The sequence below is a fragment of the Coenobita brevimanus genome, chromosome 18 (assembly GCF_032717465.1).
Source record: "Coenobita brevimanus isolate Jiangsu-jjx chromosome 18, ASM3271746v2, whole genome shotgun sequence".
Taxonomy (NCBI): Eukaryota; Metazoa; Arthropoda; class Malacostraca; order Decapoda; family Coenobitidae; genus Coenobita; species Coenobita brevimanus.
In genome coordinates, this window is record NC_136971.1 from 2,489,686 (window position 1) to 2,510,562 (window position 20,877).

Genomic DNA, 20,877 nt, shown 5'->3' on the forward strand with positions numbered 1-20,877 from the left:
ATGTTTGTAATGCACAGACTTTGGAGATACAGTAATGTACTTCTCTCTCACAGCAAAATTGGAAACATCAGTATATACTAGCAGTCACTGGTACCAGATTTTAGTAGAGAAACAGGACCTGTGCAATTACTCACACATGCAAGATTTTTTTTTTTTTTTTTTTTTTTTTTTTTTTTTCCCTCACTCAAGAATAATGTATTTATGCTATGGAATAAAAATATCAGGTAGCAGCTGGTTTAAAGTACCTGAAGGGTTAAACCCCTTCTGCAGTTCTTTCCCTTTCTTTTCTTTTCTTTTTTTTCTTCTTTTCTTTTTATAGGTAGTTCTTACCAAAGACATATTCATTTTATTAGAGAGTACAGTGCAGTATTATAATTAGACCATCATGAACTACTACAATAGATTTGATAAACTGCAGAAGTCATCAGTGCTAAGCAGCCTCACAAAGTTCTTCACATGTCCTATATCTCTCTCATAGTATTGACACGAGTTTCTCTGTATACTGCAATTAGCTGTAATACCAGTAACCTCAGGGAGAAACCTAGTGAAACAAACATACATTGCCTCATATTTACTTTTATTCATTGGGTACAGGACTACAGGTCATTGTCACTAGGGAGGCTACAGTAGTAGCAGTTGTCGTTGAAGCAGTTGTAAGTACAATACACTCCTTTTCATTTCAGATCATTGTTTTACTTCTCAGTAGCCAGAGAAAATGTCCCGAATAGAGAAGATGTCCATCCAGGGCATCAGGAGCTTTGGCCCTGATAAGCCACAAAGGATGCAGTTCTACTGTCCCCTCACTCTGATCCTTGGCCAGAATGGTTGTGGGAAAACAGTAAGTTGTGAATGTTGCCAGTAATCTGGTGTATGGATTTTATTTATTTTTTTTATTTATTCATATGTTTTTCCTTCCTCTGTTCTGTTGTTAAAAAAAAAAAAAAAGAAAACAAAAATCAGCTCTACTTAATTATACCTCCAGTTGATGGATATCTGGGGATGGGGGGACTTGTAATATAGTGCTGTAATCTTGGTGTATTGTCCTGTGTGTGTAAAGTTGATATACCCTGTATAGTTATTTATGTATTGTTAGTTTAGGAGTGTCTGGAGATGGGATATTGTTGAAGAAGGTATGGTAATGTTTGTGTGGAGATGATTTTATGTGCCTAGTTGTAACTGTAAGTCTGTCATATGACAGGTGTTATGTGTTGGTACAGACTACCACATACAGTCTCACATACAAAGATAATCTCTAACTGTGAGAATGTAAGTTAAGTAGAAGAGTAGTGTTGGTGCAGCCAGTGATGGTATATATTGCATTGTTCATTATGGTCTGCAAGGTTTTGTAGTGGGTTTTAGACAGGGTGAGAGCCCATGCCAGGGAAACATATCACATATCTGATTATTTGTTTGAAGAGTAGAGAGTGGTTGTTGCCCAAAGTCTGTCCCTGCAGGAGCTCAAAGTGCATTTAGTCTGGGAGTGCATTGTCTCCTTATGTCATGCATGAGGTCAATGAAGGAGTGTCCTGTGCTGTGTGTTGCACTAAGGATCTTGAGGAGAGGTTATGAGGTATGGGTACATTAATCTAACAAGTGCTCCTTTGGGATTTTATGACACCCCCAGCCCACTCCAGGTGCAAAAACATGAAAACTATTGTTTGCTCCAATCTCATTTTTTGTCTTACAGAATGAAATAGTACATCAAACTGGGTTCAGAAATTTATTACGCTGGCTCTTGAGAGCCATGTAGCATTTGCGGAATGGGCCTCTCAAGAGACCTGTTGCACTTAGTGGGTTAAGTGTGATGTCAGGGGTGTTGTTGTGTTCACGATTGTCACTGGTGATGAGTGTGGTGGTGGGTTTGACTGGAGCAGTTGTCTGCCTGTTGGCTACAACTCATGCCTGAATTGTATTAAGGTACTCTTGTTGCAGTGAGCATGCAGTGTCTGTGCTGTGGTGTGTAGTTGCAATTACAGTAAAGTATCATCTGCAATTGAAATAATGTTTATGGATAGTTGAGGTGTGAGCCAATTACCCATTGTATAGGTTAAAGAATTTATGTGAAAGAGCATTGTTCAGTAACTAAAGATGGGTCACACTGAACTTTCAATATAGTACTTCATTTATTTTCAGACTATCATCGAGTCACTGAAATACATTTCAACTGGGGATGTACCACCAGGTGCTGTCCGCGGAGCCTCATTTGTCCATGATCCTAAGCTGGCTAATGAAACAAGCGTTAGTTGCACACTTTAAGTTCAGTTTATTACACTGTATATAATTTTACTCTGTATAGTTTCTAAATAATCCTTCAGTGTTTTTATCATATTGTTGGTGTAGACCATAGCAAATTCATCTGATCTTGCAGTTGAAGCTTACCTGAGTTTCCATTCTTACAGCTGATTGGCTGTGATTATGAGGAGAACTTGGGTAATAGAATGCATGTCATGTTCCCATTTCCAACTTTGTATTCTGTAACTGTAATTATTATTAACAGGTGAGTGTTAATCACAAATGCCGACCCAATCTGAGAAAGTAATATGCAGCATTTAATACACAGTGTTATAACAGGTAGGTGGGGGCGCCCATCATCCACTTACTCATTGTACAGGTGCCATATGATCTCTACACTGAGTGGCAAGCCAAATGGTTTTCTGTACCCAGGAAACCATATACTACGCTGGGTGGAAACCATATAACTGGGGTTTCTGGCAGGGTTAAGTAGGCCCCAGAGTCCCCTATCCAAAATCACTTAATCATGGCAGTTGTTTCAGAGAGCCTTGGAGGTCCCAATACCTGCCCAGGGCCCCAACCAAATGGACAGATTTGTGTGACCATGTGGAATGTGAGAGATGTGAATGAGGGGAGCAAGAGGGTGGAAGTGGCGAATGTGTTCAAGAGTGCGAGATATGCCATGATGGCATTGCGTGAAACAAGAAGAAAGGGTGCGTAGTGGAGGAGATGGAGGGTGTGAAATGCTTAAGATCGGGAATGAATGGGCGAGGAAGATGCGAAGAAGGAGTTGCTTTGTTGATGAATGAGGTGTGGCAGAGTGGAATGAGAGACTACAAATGTGTCAGCTCGAGGTGTATGTATGTCAAGTTCAAGTTTGAGAAGGTGAAAGTGGCAGTAATTGTAGCATATGCACCATGTGAGGATGGGTGAGAGAGAGAGAGAAAGACAGGTTTTGGGATGAGCTGGGTGAAGTAGTGGAAGAATTGCCCTGGAGCTATAAAGTGATTGTGATGGGGGATATGAATGGAAGAGTGGGCACTGGTCCTGAGGATTACATAATGGGTTGTTATGGAGTACCAGGAGAAAATGAAATGGGAAGAGACTAAAGGATATGTGTCAGGAGAGGAGGTTGTGCATTTGTAACTCATGTTTCAAACACAGAGATGCACACAAATATACATGGTATAGAGGGAATGGGGATCGTGTTGAAAGAAGCCTGATTGATTACGTGCTTGTAGAGAGATCAATGATGGGAATGGTTGCTGATACGAGGGCCGACAAATATACATGGTATAGAGGGAATGGGGATCGTGTTGAAAGAAGCCTGATTGATTACGTGCTTGTAGAGAGATCAATGATGGGAATGGTTGCTGATACGAGGGCCGTGAGAGGACGACGTGGAGGTCTGTCAGATCATATGATTGTGGTATGCAAGATCAAGCTGAGAGGAGTGAGGTGGATCAGGAGAGAGAGGAGTAGTCAGGGAGAAAGACTGAAAGATGAGAAGCTGAGGATCAGAGAAATGGCAGACAATTAGAGGACCAAAGTAGAGGCGTCAGAATTACTGAATTGAAATTAAATGGATGTGGACAGTCTGTGGAGTAAATATAGGGATTGCTTCGTTAGGAATGCTAAAGCGGTGTGTGGTGTGGCAAAAGTAACAACAAAGAAGAAAGGTATGGCATGGTGGGATGAGGAGGTAAAGAGAGCAGTGGAGGGAAAGAGGAAGAAGTGGAAAAAGTGGTTACAGGACAATGTTGAAATAAGAACTGAATATGTTGAGAGCAAGAAGCATGTAAAGAGGCTGGTGAGGAGGAAGAAGGAGGTATATGAGGATCTAGGAAGAAAAATGAATGCGAACTATGAAAATAAAAAGTTATTCTGGAAAGAGGTGCAAAAATGTAGAAGTGAAAGCGGAAAGAAATGTGTTGGTGTGAAGGATGTAGGTGGTAGATTATTAACCCATGGAGGTGAGGTAAGGACCAGATGGAAAGAATATTTTGAAAGCCTGATGAATGGAAATAGAGAGAGCAGAGCGACTGTAAACATGATTGGTTTTGGGGGTGTGCAGAGAAGGAATTCAGTACCAGGAGACATGACACTCGCACAGGTGAAGAATGCTGTGAAGCGGCTGAAAAATGGGAAAGCAGCAAGGGTTGATGAGGTGTATGCAGCGATGCTTAAGTGTAGTGGAGAGAGTGGAATGAAGTGTTTGTTCGAGATATGTAAGAAGGCATGGAGGAGTGAAACTGTGCCTGCAGAGTGGATGAAGGCTGTGATTGTACCCCTGTACAAAAATAAAGATGAGCGAAGTGAGTGCAAGAATTATCGTGGCATAAGTTTATTGAGTGGCAGGGAAGGGATATGGAAGAATTATTACAGAGAAAGTAAGAGAGATATCAGAAGTCCTAGTGAATGATTAGCAGGGTGGCTTTGGGAGTGGCAGAGGATGTGTGGACCAAATATTTGCAGTGAGACAGACAGTAGAGAAGGCTTGTGAGAAGGGCCATAAGGTGTTTATGGTACTCATGGATCTGGAAAAAGCATATGACAAAGTGGACAGAGAAGGATTGCTGAAAGTGTTGCGCATGTATGATGTGCGACTATGGTGAGGCATGACAGTGAAAAGTCAGGAGTGAGATGTCACAGGGTTTTTATAGCATATACAGTATTAAAGAATATTATTCAGTAATACTTAAGAACAGGACAATGAATTGACTTGTGAAAATCAAGCAATGATTACTGTATGCCGGCTTACTTCGCCGATTCTCTAAGGACGAGAATTTATAAACTTTCTCAAGAGTACACAGCAGAGACTAATTATTCACACGTGTTGTTTATTAGTACTGTTGGCCTCTGGAGAAAGTGACTCCACCCCTGACAATCAATAACTAATGCTGTTAATGATAAACAGGTTCTTGCTGGTACAGTTAACTCCTAGATGGCACAATGGATTTAAGTTAATAAAAAGGACTGGCCTAAATACCAGTTGTGATTAATGCAAAGCGTTTATGCAAACTAGGAGCTATAAGTGAAATAAGCTTAATATGGAAAATAAAACATGAGTTTACATTACATTAAGCTCAAGAAAAAGAACTGTTAAATTTATTGATACGATGAAATAAATTTACGTTACATTTCAAAATGAATTCAAAATAAGGAGATCGCACTCAAAAGCTAACTCTTAAGCCTAGGAAAAAACAAAAAGAAATACTGGTCAGAAAAGTGGACAGAGCGGATGACTGGGCGTCGTTGCTGAGGAAGGACGTTGCACACGCTGAGCCTCTCACCAATCACGCTAGGTGGGGATACGGCGGTGGCGGGAACTAGGCGTCGTTGCTGAGGAAGGACGCTGCCACACACACTACCTGCTTCCACGGCGCTCAAATCTTGACTGACTTCAAATCGTTAGAAAGAGGCGAGTGTCGAGCCACACTTGCTAACGGCTAGAATGAGCGAAAAACGCCCATAATAAATCGCTCAGCGGAGGTGCTAATGTCTCGCACAAAGATGATCACTTATGAAATAGTGAAAAATGTCCTGAAAACATTCCCGATTGGGTGAATACGTCTCGGTTAAACTGAGTGATAAATACTGGGATTCCACTAGAATTCGCGGTTTCCCACCAAAGTTAATGTCACAAGTTTATTCAAATACTTAATCGCGCCAACTTGTGACATGAGAGCAGTGGAGATGGGACTGCTGAGGAATGTATGTGGGGTATAGAAAGTGGATAGGATATGAAACAATGTGATTCATGAAAGATGAGTGAGGAAGTCTGTGGACTTTAGAATTGAAGAGAGTGTACTGAGATGGTATGGTCATGTGGAGAGAATGGATAGCAATAGAGTGGTCAAAATGGTATATTTGAGAGAACTTTAAGGAGGGAGGAGGTGAGGTAGGCCAAGGAGAAGGTGGAGGGATATGGTGGATGAGTGTGTGAGGAAGACAGGTTTGGAAGTCGGTGAGGCTAGGAGACTGACAAGAGATTGAGCTGGTTGGTTGAATGTCATTAGAAGAAATGCATGATCAGGGATTTGGCACCCCCTTTTTAATGTGACAATGTCCGTATTGACCATAACGGATATGTTTATGTGAAGCTACAGAATGTGATGAATGTTTTGGTCATATGCGATAGAGCCAGGATTCCTGGGGCTTGAATGATGAGTGAATGGAAGCGTGGCCTATTGGATTGGGCAGACTTAAGGGTGTCTGGACAATGCTGCTCCTCACCTTGCCCTAGGTTGGAAAAGGAGGTCTGGATGATGATGAAGAAGAGTTTTTTGTTTTTCTTACAAATTTTACATTCTATCTGTGTATTGCCAGATGCCTCAATCCCGTAAGGGGTGGCCATAAACAAACTGTCTTCATGTTGCCCTGTCCAAAGCCATTTTACTGCCTAGCTCCTAGCTCACACACCCCTCTCTCCTATATCTCTCCACTCCATCCCTCCATCTCATCCTCAGCCTCCCCTTCCCTCTTCCCACCTCCACCTCACTTGCATACACTCTCCTTGTTAGTCTCTCACTCTCCATCCTCTCCACATGGCCAAACCACCTCAGTGTATTTCTCGTAATGCTTCCTATCACATTTACATTCACACCACAGTGCTCCTTCTCTTTCTAAGTTGTCAGTCTGTCTCTCCATGTAACTCCATATGTTCCTTTCAGATACCTCATTTTCACTGCTCTCACTCTTGACTTGTGTCCTTCCAGCAAGGTCCAAGCTTCACTTCCGTATGTTAGAGTTGGTGTTACAATACTGTCATGTGGTGACTTTTTTTTACTCCTATCCTCACCTCCCTATTCCTTATCACTGCTTTCAAAGAACCAGCAACCTTTCTTCCCTGTTGTACCCTTTCAAGCACTTCACCCTCTAAACTTCCATCCATACTCATCACAATACCCAAGTACTTAAACACACTCACATTTTCCATTTCCTCCTCATCCAGCCTCACTCTACATTCAGTGACTTTTAAAAACCATAACTCTACTCTTCCCTACATTCACCATTTACACATACTCCCAGACTTATTCACCAAAACTTGCGGTTCCCCCTCGTCTTCACTTAACAATTCAGTATCATTTGCAAACAACAGTACACGGAGTTTCCAGACACTGCCTTCTCTCATTAGGGCCCCTCCAGCATCCACCGCCCTACCTTGAATCTCTGTCATAACCCCATCTATATACAGATTGAACAGCCATGGGGACATGACATCCCAGTAGCAATCCAACATTCAGGTAGAAAAATTCACTCAGTTCACTAACCACATGCACTGCAGCCTTAGCACCCTCATACATACTCCTCACGGCATTTAACAATTTCCCGTTGACTTCATATATTCTTAATACTGTCCACATTCCTTTTCTATCCACCCTGTCAGATGCTTTCTCCAAATTCATGAAGGCTGCATACAACTTCTTTCCCTTCTCTAGAAACTTTTCCACTAAAGACATGAGAATGAATATCTGATCTACACAGCCTCTTCCCTTCCTAAAACCTCCCTGTTCTTCTCCAACTGATTCCTCTGTTGTTTCCCAAACTTGGTCCCTAAATATCCTACCATATACTTTTCCTGTTACACTAAGAAGACAAATGCCCTTATGATTACCAAACACATCTTTTTCCCTTTTTCCTTTGTTCTGGGGAATAATTATACCTGACTTCCAATCCCCTGGGACTCTTACCTCCATTTCAAGCCAATCTGCACATACTCCATACCCATTTTACTGCTATCTCTCCCCCATGCTTCAGCATTTCACCACACACTCCATCAATTCCTGGGGCTTTCCCCATTTTGACTTTCATTATTGCTTCCAGTACTTCCATGCTACTGATTCCTTCCTGTCTTCTCACCTCCCTTCTGTTCCCAGCCATTCCCCAGCCACTTATACTTTCTTATTGCGATTATACAAAACAACAAAGTAAATATAGAGTATCTGTTAATAACATTTTTACTTCTTATTTTTTAAGTGCTTGACTTTAAACATGCGTTATGCATAACTGAATTAAACATTGTATCATATTCATAAAATGTATTTGCATGCAGAATGCTTAAGAGAAATGCATTTTGTTTACTATTTTAGTAAAAAATCTGTTAAATGGCTGAAATATTCTCATAGTTTTGTGGAGGCTCTCACCATCCACTCACTCGATGTAGTGCTGCTCTCAGGTGCTTGCCCTTTCCTCTCCTCGTTCTTTCCATCCTTCTTCTTCTGTCTTTCTTTCCTTCATTCTTTCCTCTTCCTTCTGTGTATTTGGTGACTACACCGAGTGACAAGCCAAATGGTTTCGTGTACACTAGGAAACCATTTACTATACTATGTTGGGTGGTCCTGTAACCATAACCATATACTGTAATTAAATTATGTCGCCTGATGAAGTGAGCAGTTATGGCACTCCAATCGGATTGAGCTTGTGCAGGTTTATATCCAAGGGGTGGTTAGGGTTTATTGCTCACCTAATGCCATTCAAGGATCAGTGAGGCTGGTCACTCTCATCTTAAATGTCAGGACCAACTTCCCCATCCCGGGGTTCCTACGCTCCTCATGGGGCAACGCTGGATTAGATGATGAATGGACAAATGAAGTAATATTTAGCCTGCCTTATAATACATTACAGTATTAAATTTTAAGAGGTATATCATTTGGCTCATAGCTAAATAATATGGGTTTTCATTCTTTTTTTAGAGAAACTGCAGTACAGTACAGTACTTTAAAGTATATACAGTAATCAACATGAATCTAAGCTTTTTTTTTTTTTTCCTCCACACTAATGTATCATTCTCACTAGATCTGGGGTCTTTGGTGAACTTTATAATTTTTAATGATTGGAATTGGCAGGTATGAAATGCGCGCGCGCGCACACACACACACACACACACACACACACACACACTGTAATCATGTATCAAGCAGCTACAGCCCTCATTTCTTACCACACAGTGAATTACATCTTGTACTTTGTGTTGATATTTTTGCCCTATAGGTAACAACATAGTAATGGTAAATTAGATTTTTTTTTTTTTTTCCCCCACCTTGTTATTTTGTTCTGTATTTTTAAAATATAGTTTAGTTTAATTGAAAGATAAAGTTTGTGCTTTTGCAGTGGACCAATTGAAGGGCATCATGTTTTAGTGTTTGGTACTTTCCTGCCTTAGGTGCGTGGTCAGATTAAACTGCTGTTCCAAGACACACGAGGACAGCAGATAGTGATATCCCGGTCCATGGAAGCCAGACAAAGGGTTAAGAAAATAGAATGCAAGACCTTGGATACTACCATGAGCAAGCGAGATAATAGTGGAGAACTTGTTAACTTGTCCAGGTTAGTGGTCTTTATCTTTCGTCAGTGTTTCCCATACACATTTTTATAAAATTCCCATTTTCATGGACTGAAGAGGTGAGAGAGGCTGTGGCACAAAAGAAGAAAGCATATAATGAGTGGGTGAGAAACAGGGGCGTGGAAGAAGTTGAAAGACGGAAGAGAGGACTATATGTAGAGAGGAAGAGAGAGGTGAAAAGATTAGTAGGAGACTAAGAAGAGAGTGGATGAGGAATTTGGAAGGAATTTGAGTGGAAAGTGGAGGGAATGTAAGAAAATGTTCTGGAAAGAGGTAAAGAGAGTTAGACAGGGTGGTAAAGAAGCACGTCGGGGAGTGAAGGATGAAAATGGTAATTGCTAGAGGAGAAGGGAGAAAAAATGATCAGATGGAGAGAACACTTCAAGTAATTGTTGAAGATAGAGAATGAAAGTAATGTGAGTATAAGTGGCTGGGGAATGGCTGGATGGAGGAGGGATGTGAGGAGAGAGGAAGAAATAAGTAGGATGGATGTTGTGAAAGCAGTGAAGAAAGTCAAAATGGGGAAAGCCCCAGGAATTGATGGAGTGTGTGGTGAAATGCTGAAGCATGGGGGAGAGATAGTAGTAGAATGGATGGGGAAGATGTGCAGATTGGCGTGGGAGGAAGGTAGAGTCCCGGAGGATTCGAAGTCGGGTATAATTATTCCCTTGTACAAAGGAAAAGGGGAAAAAGAAGTGTGTGGTAATCATAGGGGCATTTGTCTTCTTAGTGTAATAGGAAAAGTATATGGTAGGATGCTTATTGACAGAGTTAGAGAAATAACAGAGGAATTAGTTGGAGAAGAACAGGAAGGCTTTAGGAAGGGAAGAGTCTGTGTAGATCAGATATTCATTCTTAGATCTCTAGTGGAAAAATTTCTAGAGAAGGGAAAGAAGTTGTATGCAGCCTTCATGGATTTGGAGAAAGCCTATGACAGGGTGGATAGACAAGGATTGTGGAAAGTGTTAAGAATATGTGGAGTAGATGGGAAATTGTTGAATGCTGTGAAGAGTATGTATGAGGGTGCTAAGGCTGCAGTGTTTGTGGAAAGTGAACTGAGTGAATTCTTCTTCTTGAAGGTTGGATTGGAAGAGGGATGTGTCATGTCTCCATGGTTGTTGAATCTGTATATGGCTGAGGTTATAAAAGAGATATAAGGTAGGGCAGTGGATGTTGGAGTGGCCCTAATGAGAGGGGGAGAGTGTTTGGAAACTCCCTATACTGTTGTTTGTAGATGATACTGTGTTGCTAAGTGAAGACGAAGGGGGGCTGCATGGTTTGGCGGATGAGTTTGGAGAGTGTGTAAGAAATAGAATCTAAAGGTGAATGTAGGGAAGAGTAAAGTTATTGTCTTTGAGAGAAGTGAAGTCAGTGAATGTACAGTGAGGTTGGATGAAGAGGAAATGGAAAATGTGAATGCATTTAAGTACAGTACAATCCCAGCAATCCGGTATCCAGACAAACGGAATACTCAGAACAACGGGAAAATTCAAGGGCTGGTAAAAATGTCAGTAAGTTATAACTGTGCGCCAATTTGAATGGACCGCCAAACCGCCGTTTGATTGTGTCACACGAGGCTGGGGGAAGTCAGACAAAGCGAGGTGAAGGCATTTCCGGCTGATGTAAATCCCTAGCAAATCCTCTTAACCACCCCTCCTCTCCCCCTCTTTCCCCTACTTGAATTCAGTCATCCTCCACACCTTCCAAAAATCACCAGTCTGCGTTTTGCCACCAGACAGTAAACAAGGTCTCTTGCTATTGTGTTCCTCTGATAGACGGTAATTTGTACACTCCAAAATGCCTAAAGTGCAAACTAAACGTAAGCGTATCGTGCTTACCTTGAAACAGAAGCTGGACATATGCAACAGACTTGAAAAAGGCGAACATTATAAAACACTAATGGCTGAATAGAAATGTTAATAGGAATAAAAGTTTACTTTGTTGGAAGAAAAATAAATAAATACAGGTAATATGCCTGCATTTCATACGTACATCATTTATTTTATTTTCTGCAAAACAGCTGAGTGGCGGGTGAGGGGTGGAGTGATGGAGGTCAGGTAGGGAAGAAGAAGAACAGTCGGAAACGTAAACAAACTCACGTGGGGGCACAGGTGTTGTGATAATTCTACAGTGCAGTCTTAACACATCATCAGTTCACTAATAAATGTTCAAGCTTTTATTTCTATATTTTATTTTTCAATTTTTATGAGTACAGTACATACTGTATAATGAATACAGTAATTCAGTAAACAATGGACTGGTGTAATTTGCAGTACTGCTAGTTGCTAGACAATGCACTCGTGCGTTATGACCATGGTGTGTGTTTACAAGGCAGTTTTTCAGGCGGAATCTCTTAGTGTAACCCCTAATGTGACTAGTGAGTACCTGAACTGTATTTACTGCTGTGATAGCCTTTGTAAAGATTTGACTTGAAAATCAGAAATACGGGAAAAATCTGTAACCGGGAAGGTAAATTCCCCAAGCCACCCGGTTAACTGGGATTGTACTGTATTTGGGTCGTGTGATGAGGAAGGATGGAAGTTTGGAGGGTGATGTGCTTGAAAGGGTACAACAAGGAAGAATGGTTGCTGATTCCTTGAAGGCAGTGATAAGAAACAGGGAAGTGATCATGGAAATGAAAAAGTTACTACATGACAGTAGTGTGATACCAACTCTTAACACATGGAAGTGAAGCTTGGACGTTGTTGGAGGGACAGAAGTCAAGAGTGAGAGCAGTGGAAATGAGTTATTTGAGAGGAGCATGTGGAGTTGCATTGAGAGACAGACTGACAAATGAGGAGGTGAAGAAGTGTTGTGGTGTGGATGTGCATGTGATAGGAAGGATTAGGAGAAACACACTGAGGTGGTTTGGGCATAGGGAGAGATGGAGAATGAGATTCTGATAAGGAGAGTGTATGTGAGTGAGGTGGAGTGGGGGAGAGGGAGGGGGAGGCCAAGGATGAGATGGTGGGATGGAGTGGAGAGGTATATGAGAGGATGTGAGCTGGGAACAGGGCAGTGAAATGGCGGGGGACAGGGTGACATGGAGGCGATTTGTTTGTGGGCACCCGTTACGGGATTAAGGCGTCTGGCAATAGATAGATAGATAGATAGTTATTTTTAAATTTTCGTTCAAGTTGTACCAAATTATCACATCTGTACGTTAATGTGTCCACTACTTGATCTTTCTCGTGAGTCTCTTGAGTGTTTGGTCTGGTGAGTCTCTTGAGTGTGTGGAAGAGTTTTGTTATTTGTGGGACATATGTGCTGGAGGAGGGGCTGGCTCTTTGGTTATGATGAGGAGTGGTTGGAGGAAGTCCAAGGAGCTGTTGCCTCTCCTGACATCAAGAGGGCTCTCCCTCCATGCTAAGGGATCATTGTATGCTGCATGTATTAGGAATGTAATGCTGTATGGTAGTGAGAACTAAGCAGTGAATGAGGAGGATATTCATAGGCTCACACATAGGGAGATGGCAATGGTTAGATGGACAAGTTGTGCATCCTGGAATGCAAGGCCAAGGAGGGGCTAGGTTTATGATTGCAGAGTTGAGAGGAGGGATGGGACTTGAATGTATTGGTGTAGTGATGAGGGGGTGGGGGCAGATTGAGATTGTTTGGGCATGTGGAGAGGATGGATGATAATTGGATGCGGAAATTGAGAAGTGTGAATGTAGGGGGTAGGGTTGTGAGAGACAGACCAAAAAAGACCTGGCACAAGGTCATAGAGTGTGACCTCAGGGATAGGGGACTGAATAGGGAGTCTGCCAGAGAACGAGCAGTGTGGAGAACTACCATTAGGTGGCAAAGGCTGATTCATGGAAACTTGTTGCAGCTTTTATGAAATGAAACAAACATTGTGGTTGAGGAGGTAAAATATATATCTACAAATAACAGGAATATCCCTGTATAAGAAGACATGCTAAATGTTGCTTTGGACCTGCAACTGTTTAGAAAAAGGGAACTTGTCCAAAATTCTGTCTCAGAGTTGAGATGAGGGGGGGGGGGAATGGTTCTTTATTACTTTTTGGCATACTGCAAGTGCACGAAATCACCCCAGATAGGTGTTTTGTAAGTGAAGATATGTCTGGATAGGGTAGGGAGGCTGCCCAAGGTTGAGTAGTGTGGCAGATCTCCATTAGGTGACCAAGACTGACACATGCAAGCATGTTGGAGCTTTTATAAGCAATATGATATGGCCGTGATTAAAGATACTGGGGCTTAGAGTGCAGTAGGTCACTGAGTATGTATTGATAACAGTGGTGACTTTTGCCTCGCAACAACCAGCCTCCGCACATACCAACAAGCCCAAAACGTAGTGATATTTTATACACTCCATACCCACTTAGAAAGAGCCTTCAAAGATGTCAGTAATGGATATAAGTTGTTGGTTCTGCTTGGGTAATATTCTGAATAATTCATTGTTGATAAATGTATTTCAGTGTATCGATCTATTCATCCATCATCCAATCCTGTATTGCCCCATGAGGAGCATAGGAGCCTGGGGCTAGGCAAGTTGGTCGTGACATTTGAGATGAGAGTGTATATTTCAGTGTAAATTTAGCTAAAATAACATAGATTGTTGTTTGAATTTTGTAAAATGTCATAATCATAAGGACAGAAATTGATGGTTAGGAATGGTTACCAGGTAATTATGAAAATTTTGTATTCCAACAGACATATTTGATGATATCAAGTAAAGTTGAACAGGCCATGTCAAATTCAAGCAGAATGCGTGAAATTGTCCCGCCCATGTCAGCCTTGCCCAGTCTCACGCTTCTTCTCGATAGTCAAAACCCTCCTCTTGCATTTCTTTGGTGGTGGTGGGGCCATTATCACATACACGAGAACACCACAGACAAGAATTAAAGCCCGCAAAAGGTAGGGCACCATCAGAAACGCAACAGTGGAAGCTGCCAGTGTTAAACATCAGCCAAGCATGTCCACATGCGGAGAGACAAAGGCACGAACTGAGGTGCGGTATTGCTGGGGAGGGTATGATGTTGCCATGTCTCTACCCATGCTTGTCTCTGAGTATGCAAGCAGAGAGCAGCATGCTGACCTACAAACGCAATGGTCCTTTTAGCTCGCCCAGGCAGATGTCACAGTGTGGCAGAAACACTGGGTCCCCGTAGATCATGGGCCTAAGGAGTGGCCAAGTAATCTGGGTGGTGATGCGACTTTGACCATTTGGTAAGGGGGCGGATGGCCATGCATTTCTGGGAGTTTCTGACTGATCCTGGCGGCCGGGGAATTTCGACCATTTGGTAGGGAGCTGGACAACCAATCTTGCTCAGCTTGTGGGTTGTACTCTGTCTTCCTCGCGTGCTGCTGGAATATTACCAGTGATCGGAGTGGCCGGGGTATTTTGACCATTCAGTAGGGAGCCGGACAGCCATGTTTGCTTGTGGCTTATGGTCTGTTACCTGTTTGTGGACAGAGAAGCTGGTGAGCCACTCAGTGTTTTACTTTGTAGGCTGGCCAGAGTGACTGGGGAATTGTGACTTTTTGGTAGGGATCCGCACAGCCATTCTCGTTCAGCCTGTGGGTTACGCACTGTCTTCCTCATGCACAGCCAGTATGTTACTGCTGGTCGGGGTGGCCGGGGGATTTTGACCATTTGGTAGGGATCTGGACAGCCATTCTCACTCAGCTTGTGGGTTACGCTTTGTCTTCTTCGCGCACCACCGGTATGTTACCGATGATCGGGGTTGCTGGGGGGTTTTGATCATTCGGTAGGGAGTCAGACAGCCTTGTTTGATTCGCTTGTGGGTTATGGTCTATTACCTGTGCGCGAACAGAGAGGCCGGTGAGCTATCCAACACAGTTTTTTTTCTGGCTACCGAAGCTGGAATTTTTATGTCCAGTTATGGACAAATAAATCCGGATGCAGGCATAATAGAGCCAAGGTGTAACATCTGGATATGGAGCCTAAACAGATATGGAACATTTGGATAATTGAGGAATTACTGTATATGATAGCATTTTTGGATATACAGTATGGTCATTATGATCCAGTGTGAAGTCTCACTGGTCGATATATGATCGCTATTTTCACTTATATGATTGCCTACATGCAAGCTTACAGACATTTGTTTGTTCCAAAATGGCCTTTGAACTCATCACTGCCAAGTGTGTTAATGGAATAGTACAGTAGTGTGTTGTTGGAGTTCAAGCAGCAAGAGATGTGCAGTGAAGTGAAATAACTACCAGCTAAGGTGAGTTGGAAACTTGTTTTTTAGACTTATTGTTGGTGGTAAGCAGTAAGTGAAGTGGCTTGAAGTGAAATAAATGTCAATTTAGATGAGTTGGAAACTTGAACGAGGTCTGTTCAGAAAGTATCCAACCTTAGGCTCCAAAAAAATAACTAACCATCTCAGCAAGAACACTAGTCATCTTCAAAGTAGGCCTCTTTTTGGTTGACACATGTAACCCAGCATTCTTTCCACTGCATGAAACATTTTTCAAAGTTGGTTTTTGGTATCTCCTGTAGGTGCTTCGTTGCACTCGTCATGATCTTTTTCTCAGATGAACATTGCCCGGGACGTGTTGGAGTGTGCATATTGCAATCCAGACTTTCTGAAGACTGTTATCACTGAAGATGAGACTTTGGTGTACATGTACAACCCAGAAACCAAAGCATAGTTGTCCCAATGGAAACATGCAGGGTCGCCTCAGCCAAAAAATAGCACGACAGGTCCACAGCAAGGTGAAATGCGCTCGCATGTTGACGTTTTTTTTCAACTACTGTGGTGTTTTGTATCATGAACATGCACCATAAGGTCAGGGTATCAACAAACATTACTGTCTCAGCGTTATCTGTCATCTTCGTGACACAGTTTGGCGGAAGAGACCAGACCTTTGGAAAGCGGCAAGTTGGAATCCGCACCATGACAACACCCCAGCCCATTCTTCTCAACAGATTCTGGAACTTTCGGCCAAGCACAACATTATGCAGGTCCGGCAAACTCCCTACTCATCGGATGTGGCTCAGAGTGACTTTTGGTTATTCCCCAAGCTTAAGACTCCGCTGAAGGATTTCCGGTTTGAGATGAGAAAAGAGATCATGATGAATGCGATGACGCACCTGCAAGAGATTCCAAAAACTGGCATTGAAAAATGCTTCACACAGTTGAAAGAAAGCTGGGTTACAGGTGTCAAGTCAGAAGGGGCCTACTTTGAGAGGGACTACTGTTCAAGCTAAACAAGGTAACTGTTTACTTTATTAGAACCGAAGGTCGGATACTTTCTGAACAGACCTCGAACAGTGGTCCATTGGTTGTCGTGCACTTGGTTATAGTGACTTTTGTTATCACTGCTAGATGAAAATCTGTGCTTCTGCCATTATCATGGTAGGTGGTGGTGACCATCATTCACTCAACCTGATGTAGTACTGCCTACCTCTTCCATCTCCTTTATCATTCTGTTTCTGTGTCTGCCCTCCTCTCTTTCTACGCTACCTTTTCCTCCTGTCTCATTTTATTGCTCTTCTTTCCACTTCAGGTGGCTCTATATTGAATGACAGACTTAATGGGTTCATGTAACCCATAACCAAATTATGGGGTGAAGTGGCACTTACTATGGTGCCCCTGTTAACCGAGTGGAGAAATGCCACTGTGACATCCAGCCAGGAACCAAACCTCCACACATTTCCCCCATCGTCACGACATGAAGTGTTGTCAGCCACAAGAGATCATCAGTTCACTGCTCGGGAATGCCTTGCAGGGGTGGTTGCTTGCTTAAGGTTGGTGGGTCTGCTCTGCCAGACATACTGGGTTTGATCAACAACAGCAACAATGTACAGGGCTCTGGGTTTCATTTATTTACTATTTGTTTTCTCTTTTTCAGTAAATGTTCAGACTTTGAGGCCATGATGACCACTTCCCTTGGAGTCTGTAAACCAATCTTGAACAACGTAATTTTTTGCCACCAAGAGGAGTCAAATTGGTTAGTGTTAATAATTTTTATAGCACTTCATAATGTTTATCAGAGATAAAACTGTTACTGACCAAGTTCTTGTATGAAATAAGTGTGGAAATACTGTTTACTGTTTGGAATACTTAGTGCAACAGCTTAGGGAAAGAACTGTAATTTATATGGTACTTATGGCTCTAGGAAAAGCATAGAGCAAGGTAAATAAAGCAGTATTATAGAAGGTTCTGCATATGTTTGGTATGGATAGAAAGTTGTTGAATGCTGTTATGATGTTGTGAAGCCTCTTTAAGGGTAGATAGGTGGTGATGCGAGTGGTTTAATTTCAGTGTTGGGGTGAGGCTAGGATGTGTACGTTTCTCATGGCTTTTCAGGATACACTTTATATTGCATATGGATGGAGCTTTGGGAGAGGTAAGAACTTGGAATATGCTGCAGGGTTGTAAAAAAAATCCAATTATTGAAATAATAATTATCAAAAAATGTAGATAGCGCACTCATCATCCACTCACTCAGTGTAAGGATGCCTAATGGTCTCTACACTGAGTGACAGTCCAAATGGTTTCCTGTACCCAGGAAACCATACACTGTGCTGGGAGGTAACCATATAACCAAATTTTGTCTCCTGGTGGTTTAGTGGGTAATAAAGGTGCTCCAATCGGATTGAGCCAGTTAGGGTTTATATCCAAGGGATGGTTGGGGTTTATTACTCACGTAATGCCACTCAGGGATGAGTGAGGCTGGTCACTCTCATCTTAAATGCCAGGACCAACTTTCCTAGCCCCGGGCTTCTACGCTCCTCATGGGGCAACGTAGGATTAGGTGATGGATGGATGGATGAATAATGGGAACAACATTACCCCTTGGCATTTCCACTGGTATGTAACAATGACTGTAACAAGTGTTTATAAAATGCACCAAGACACCTAAGGCCCAATTCACACACTAGGGACGGTCGCGCTCCTCTCATGGTCCGGTCAAATATCATTACATGCATTTCAGTGGAAGCATTCACATTGGCAGTAACAGTCCAGGAACGCTCCACTCACGATCCATTCAAAAGATGTTTTGACCGGAGTGAGAGTGGACCATGAGCGAGTGAACCGACAGTGTGAACACCCGCCAAGGTCTCACTCCACTCCAGTCTTGATTCAGCCCTCTGAATGATGTGTTTTCCTTTTTCAGGTCATCTTCAGTTTTTGATAGTATTTTTTCAAATGTTCCAGTGTTCATTCTAAAATAGCTGAGAAATTTACTTTCATCATCAATCAAATGAGGAAACAGTGTATGGAATTCCCCTTCACTTTTCCTATCTTGCAAGATTGGATGAACCCCCTTTTCGACTTGGTTTTCTAAGTTGTTTTATTGTTATTCTTTTTGTGGTAGGTGGGGGTGCTTACCATCCGCTCACTCGATGTAGTGCTGCTCTCGGGTGTCTACCCTTTCCTGTCCTTCATCCTTCTTTCCTTGTCCTTCTGCCTACAGGTGACTTTACACTCCCTCTTCTGTCTTTCTTTCCTTCATTCTTTCCTCTTCCTTCTCCCTGTGAGTGACAAGCCAAATGGTTTCCTGTACACCAGGAAGCCATTTACTACGCTGGGTGGTAACCATATAACCAAATTTTGGCGCCCGGTGGTTTAGTGGGTAATTATTGCGCTCCAATCGGATTGAGCTGGTGGAGGTTTATATCCAAGGGATGGTTGGGGTTGACTGCTTATATAATGCCACTCAGGGATGAGTGAGGCTGGTCATTCATCTTAAATGTCGGGACCAACTTCCTAGGCCCGTGCTCCTACGCTCCTCTTGGGGCAATGTAGGATTGGATGATGGATGGATGGTTTTCTTCTTTCTTCTTCTTCATCCAGTGCAGTGGCGATCCTTGCCAACTCGGCTCGTGAAAAGTCGCACATTCTCCATCAGTGGTGGAGCACTTCTACTGTTGAGGGAGATGGGATGACGGGACCGTGAGCGAAGCGAGAGTGGACCGGCTGTGTGAATGCACAAGGACTGTGAGTGGAGCGAGAGTGGAGCTTGACTGGAGCATGACCGTCCCTATAGTGTGAATAGGGCCTAAAAATTCCTCAGATCCATGCTTCAGTAATGTAGAGTGAATGCCATCATGACCTGTGCTTTCATTCAGCCTCCTGATTTAAAGTTTTGATCTTTCTACTGACATTTTAAATCACATTTGTCTCCTGGAATACCACACATCCACATCAATACCACAACTCTTCCTCACTTCCTCATTTGTCTATATGTAACTCCACATACCCCTTTCAGGTAACCCATTTCACTGCTCTCGTAATTTATACCCTTCCAATAGGGTCCAGACTTCCCTTGTATACATCAGAGTGGGGATCACGTTACTTTCATGCAATGATATTTTTACTTCCATGCTCCCCCATTCTTAATCACTGCTTTCAGTATACCAGCAACATTCATTCCCTGCTGTACCCTTTCATGCACTGTATCCTCTAAACTACCATCCTTCCTCATCGGTTACCTAAATACTTAACCGAACTTACTACTTTCATTGAATTAACTGAAAATCCTTACTGTACTACCACTTCTTTTTTTTTTTTCTTTTTTCTCTATTTCCAGGCCATTAGATGAAGGGAAAAAAGTGAAAGAAAGATTTGATGCCATTTTTAGTGCCACAAAGTACATCAAATGTTTAGACACAATAAAGAAGCAACGTCAGGACATGAAAACAAGTAAGGATTTACTGCCTAATTGATCATATGCTGTAAGATTTAGAAATAAAAAATTGTGATTGTTTCTTTCTCAGATGATTTATTGTACTTGTTAATGTAGAAGTTAATCTACCTATCTATCTATCTATCTATTGCCAGACGCCTCAATCCCGTTTGGGGTGGCCACAAACAAATTGCCTCCAAGTCGCCCTGTCCCCCGCCATTTCACTGCCCTGCTCCAAACTCACACCCCCCTCTCTCATATACCTCTCCACCCCATCCCTCCATCTCATCCTCAGCCTCCCCCTCCCTCTTCCCCCCTCCACCTCACTCACATACACTCTCTTCGTCAGTCTTTCACCCTCCATCCTCTCCACATGGCCAAACCACCTCAGTGTGTTCCTCATAACGCTTCCTATCACATCCACATCCACACCACAACGCTCCTTTATATCCTCATTCGTCAGCCTGTCTCTCCACGTGACTCCACAGGCTCCTCTTAAATAACTCATTTCCACTGCTCTCACTCTTGACTTGTGTCCTTCCAACAATGTCCAAGCTTCACTTCCGTACGTTAGAGTTGGTATCACAATACTGTCATGTAGTAACTTTTTCACTTCCATGCTCACTTCCCTGTTTCTTATCACTGCTTTCAAGGAACCAGCAACCTTTCTTCCC

The 20,877-nt window shown here is 42.5% G+C and overlaps 1 protein-coding gene across 1 annotated transcript in view; it reads left to right on the forward strand.

Annotated features, from left to right (window-relative positions):
• The first annotated feature begins 715 nt into the window (after positions 1-715).
• The window catches only part of rad50 (DNA repair protein rad50), a 120,772-nt gene continuing 100,610 nt past the window's right edge, over positions 716-20,877 (forward strand). Inside the window, exons 1-5 of the mRNA XM_080265983.1 lie at positions 716-838; positions 2,134-2,238; positions 9,398-9,561; positions 17,423-17,521; positions 20,108-20,220. Of these exons, the coding sequence (XP_080122109.1) occupies positions 716-838; positions 2,134-2,238; positions 9,398-9,561; positions 17,423-17,521; positions 20,108-20,220 (604 nt within the window). The remainder of the gene's footprint in view (positions 839-2,133; positions 2,239-9,397; positions 9,562-17,422; positions 17,522-20,107; positions 20,221-20,877) is intronic.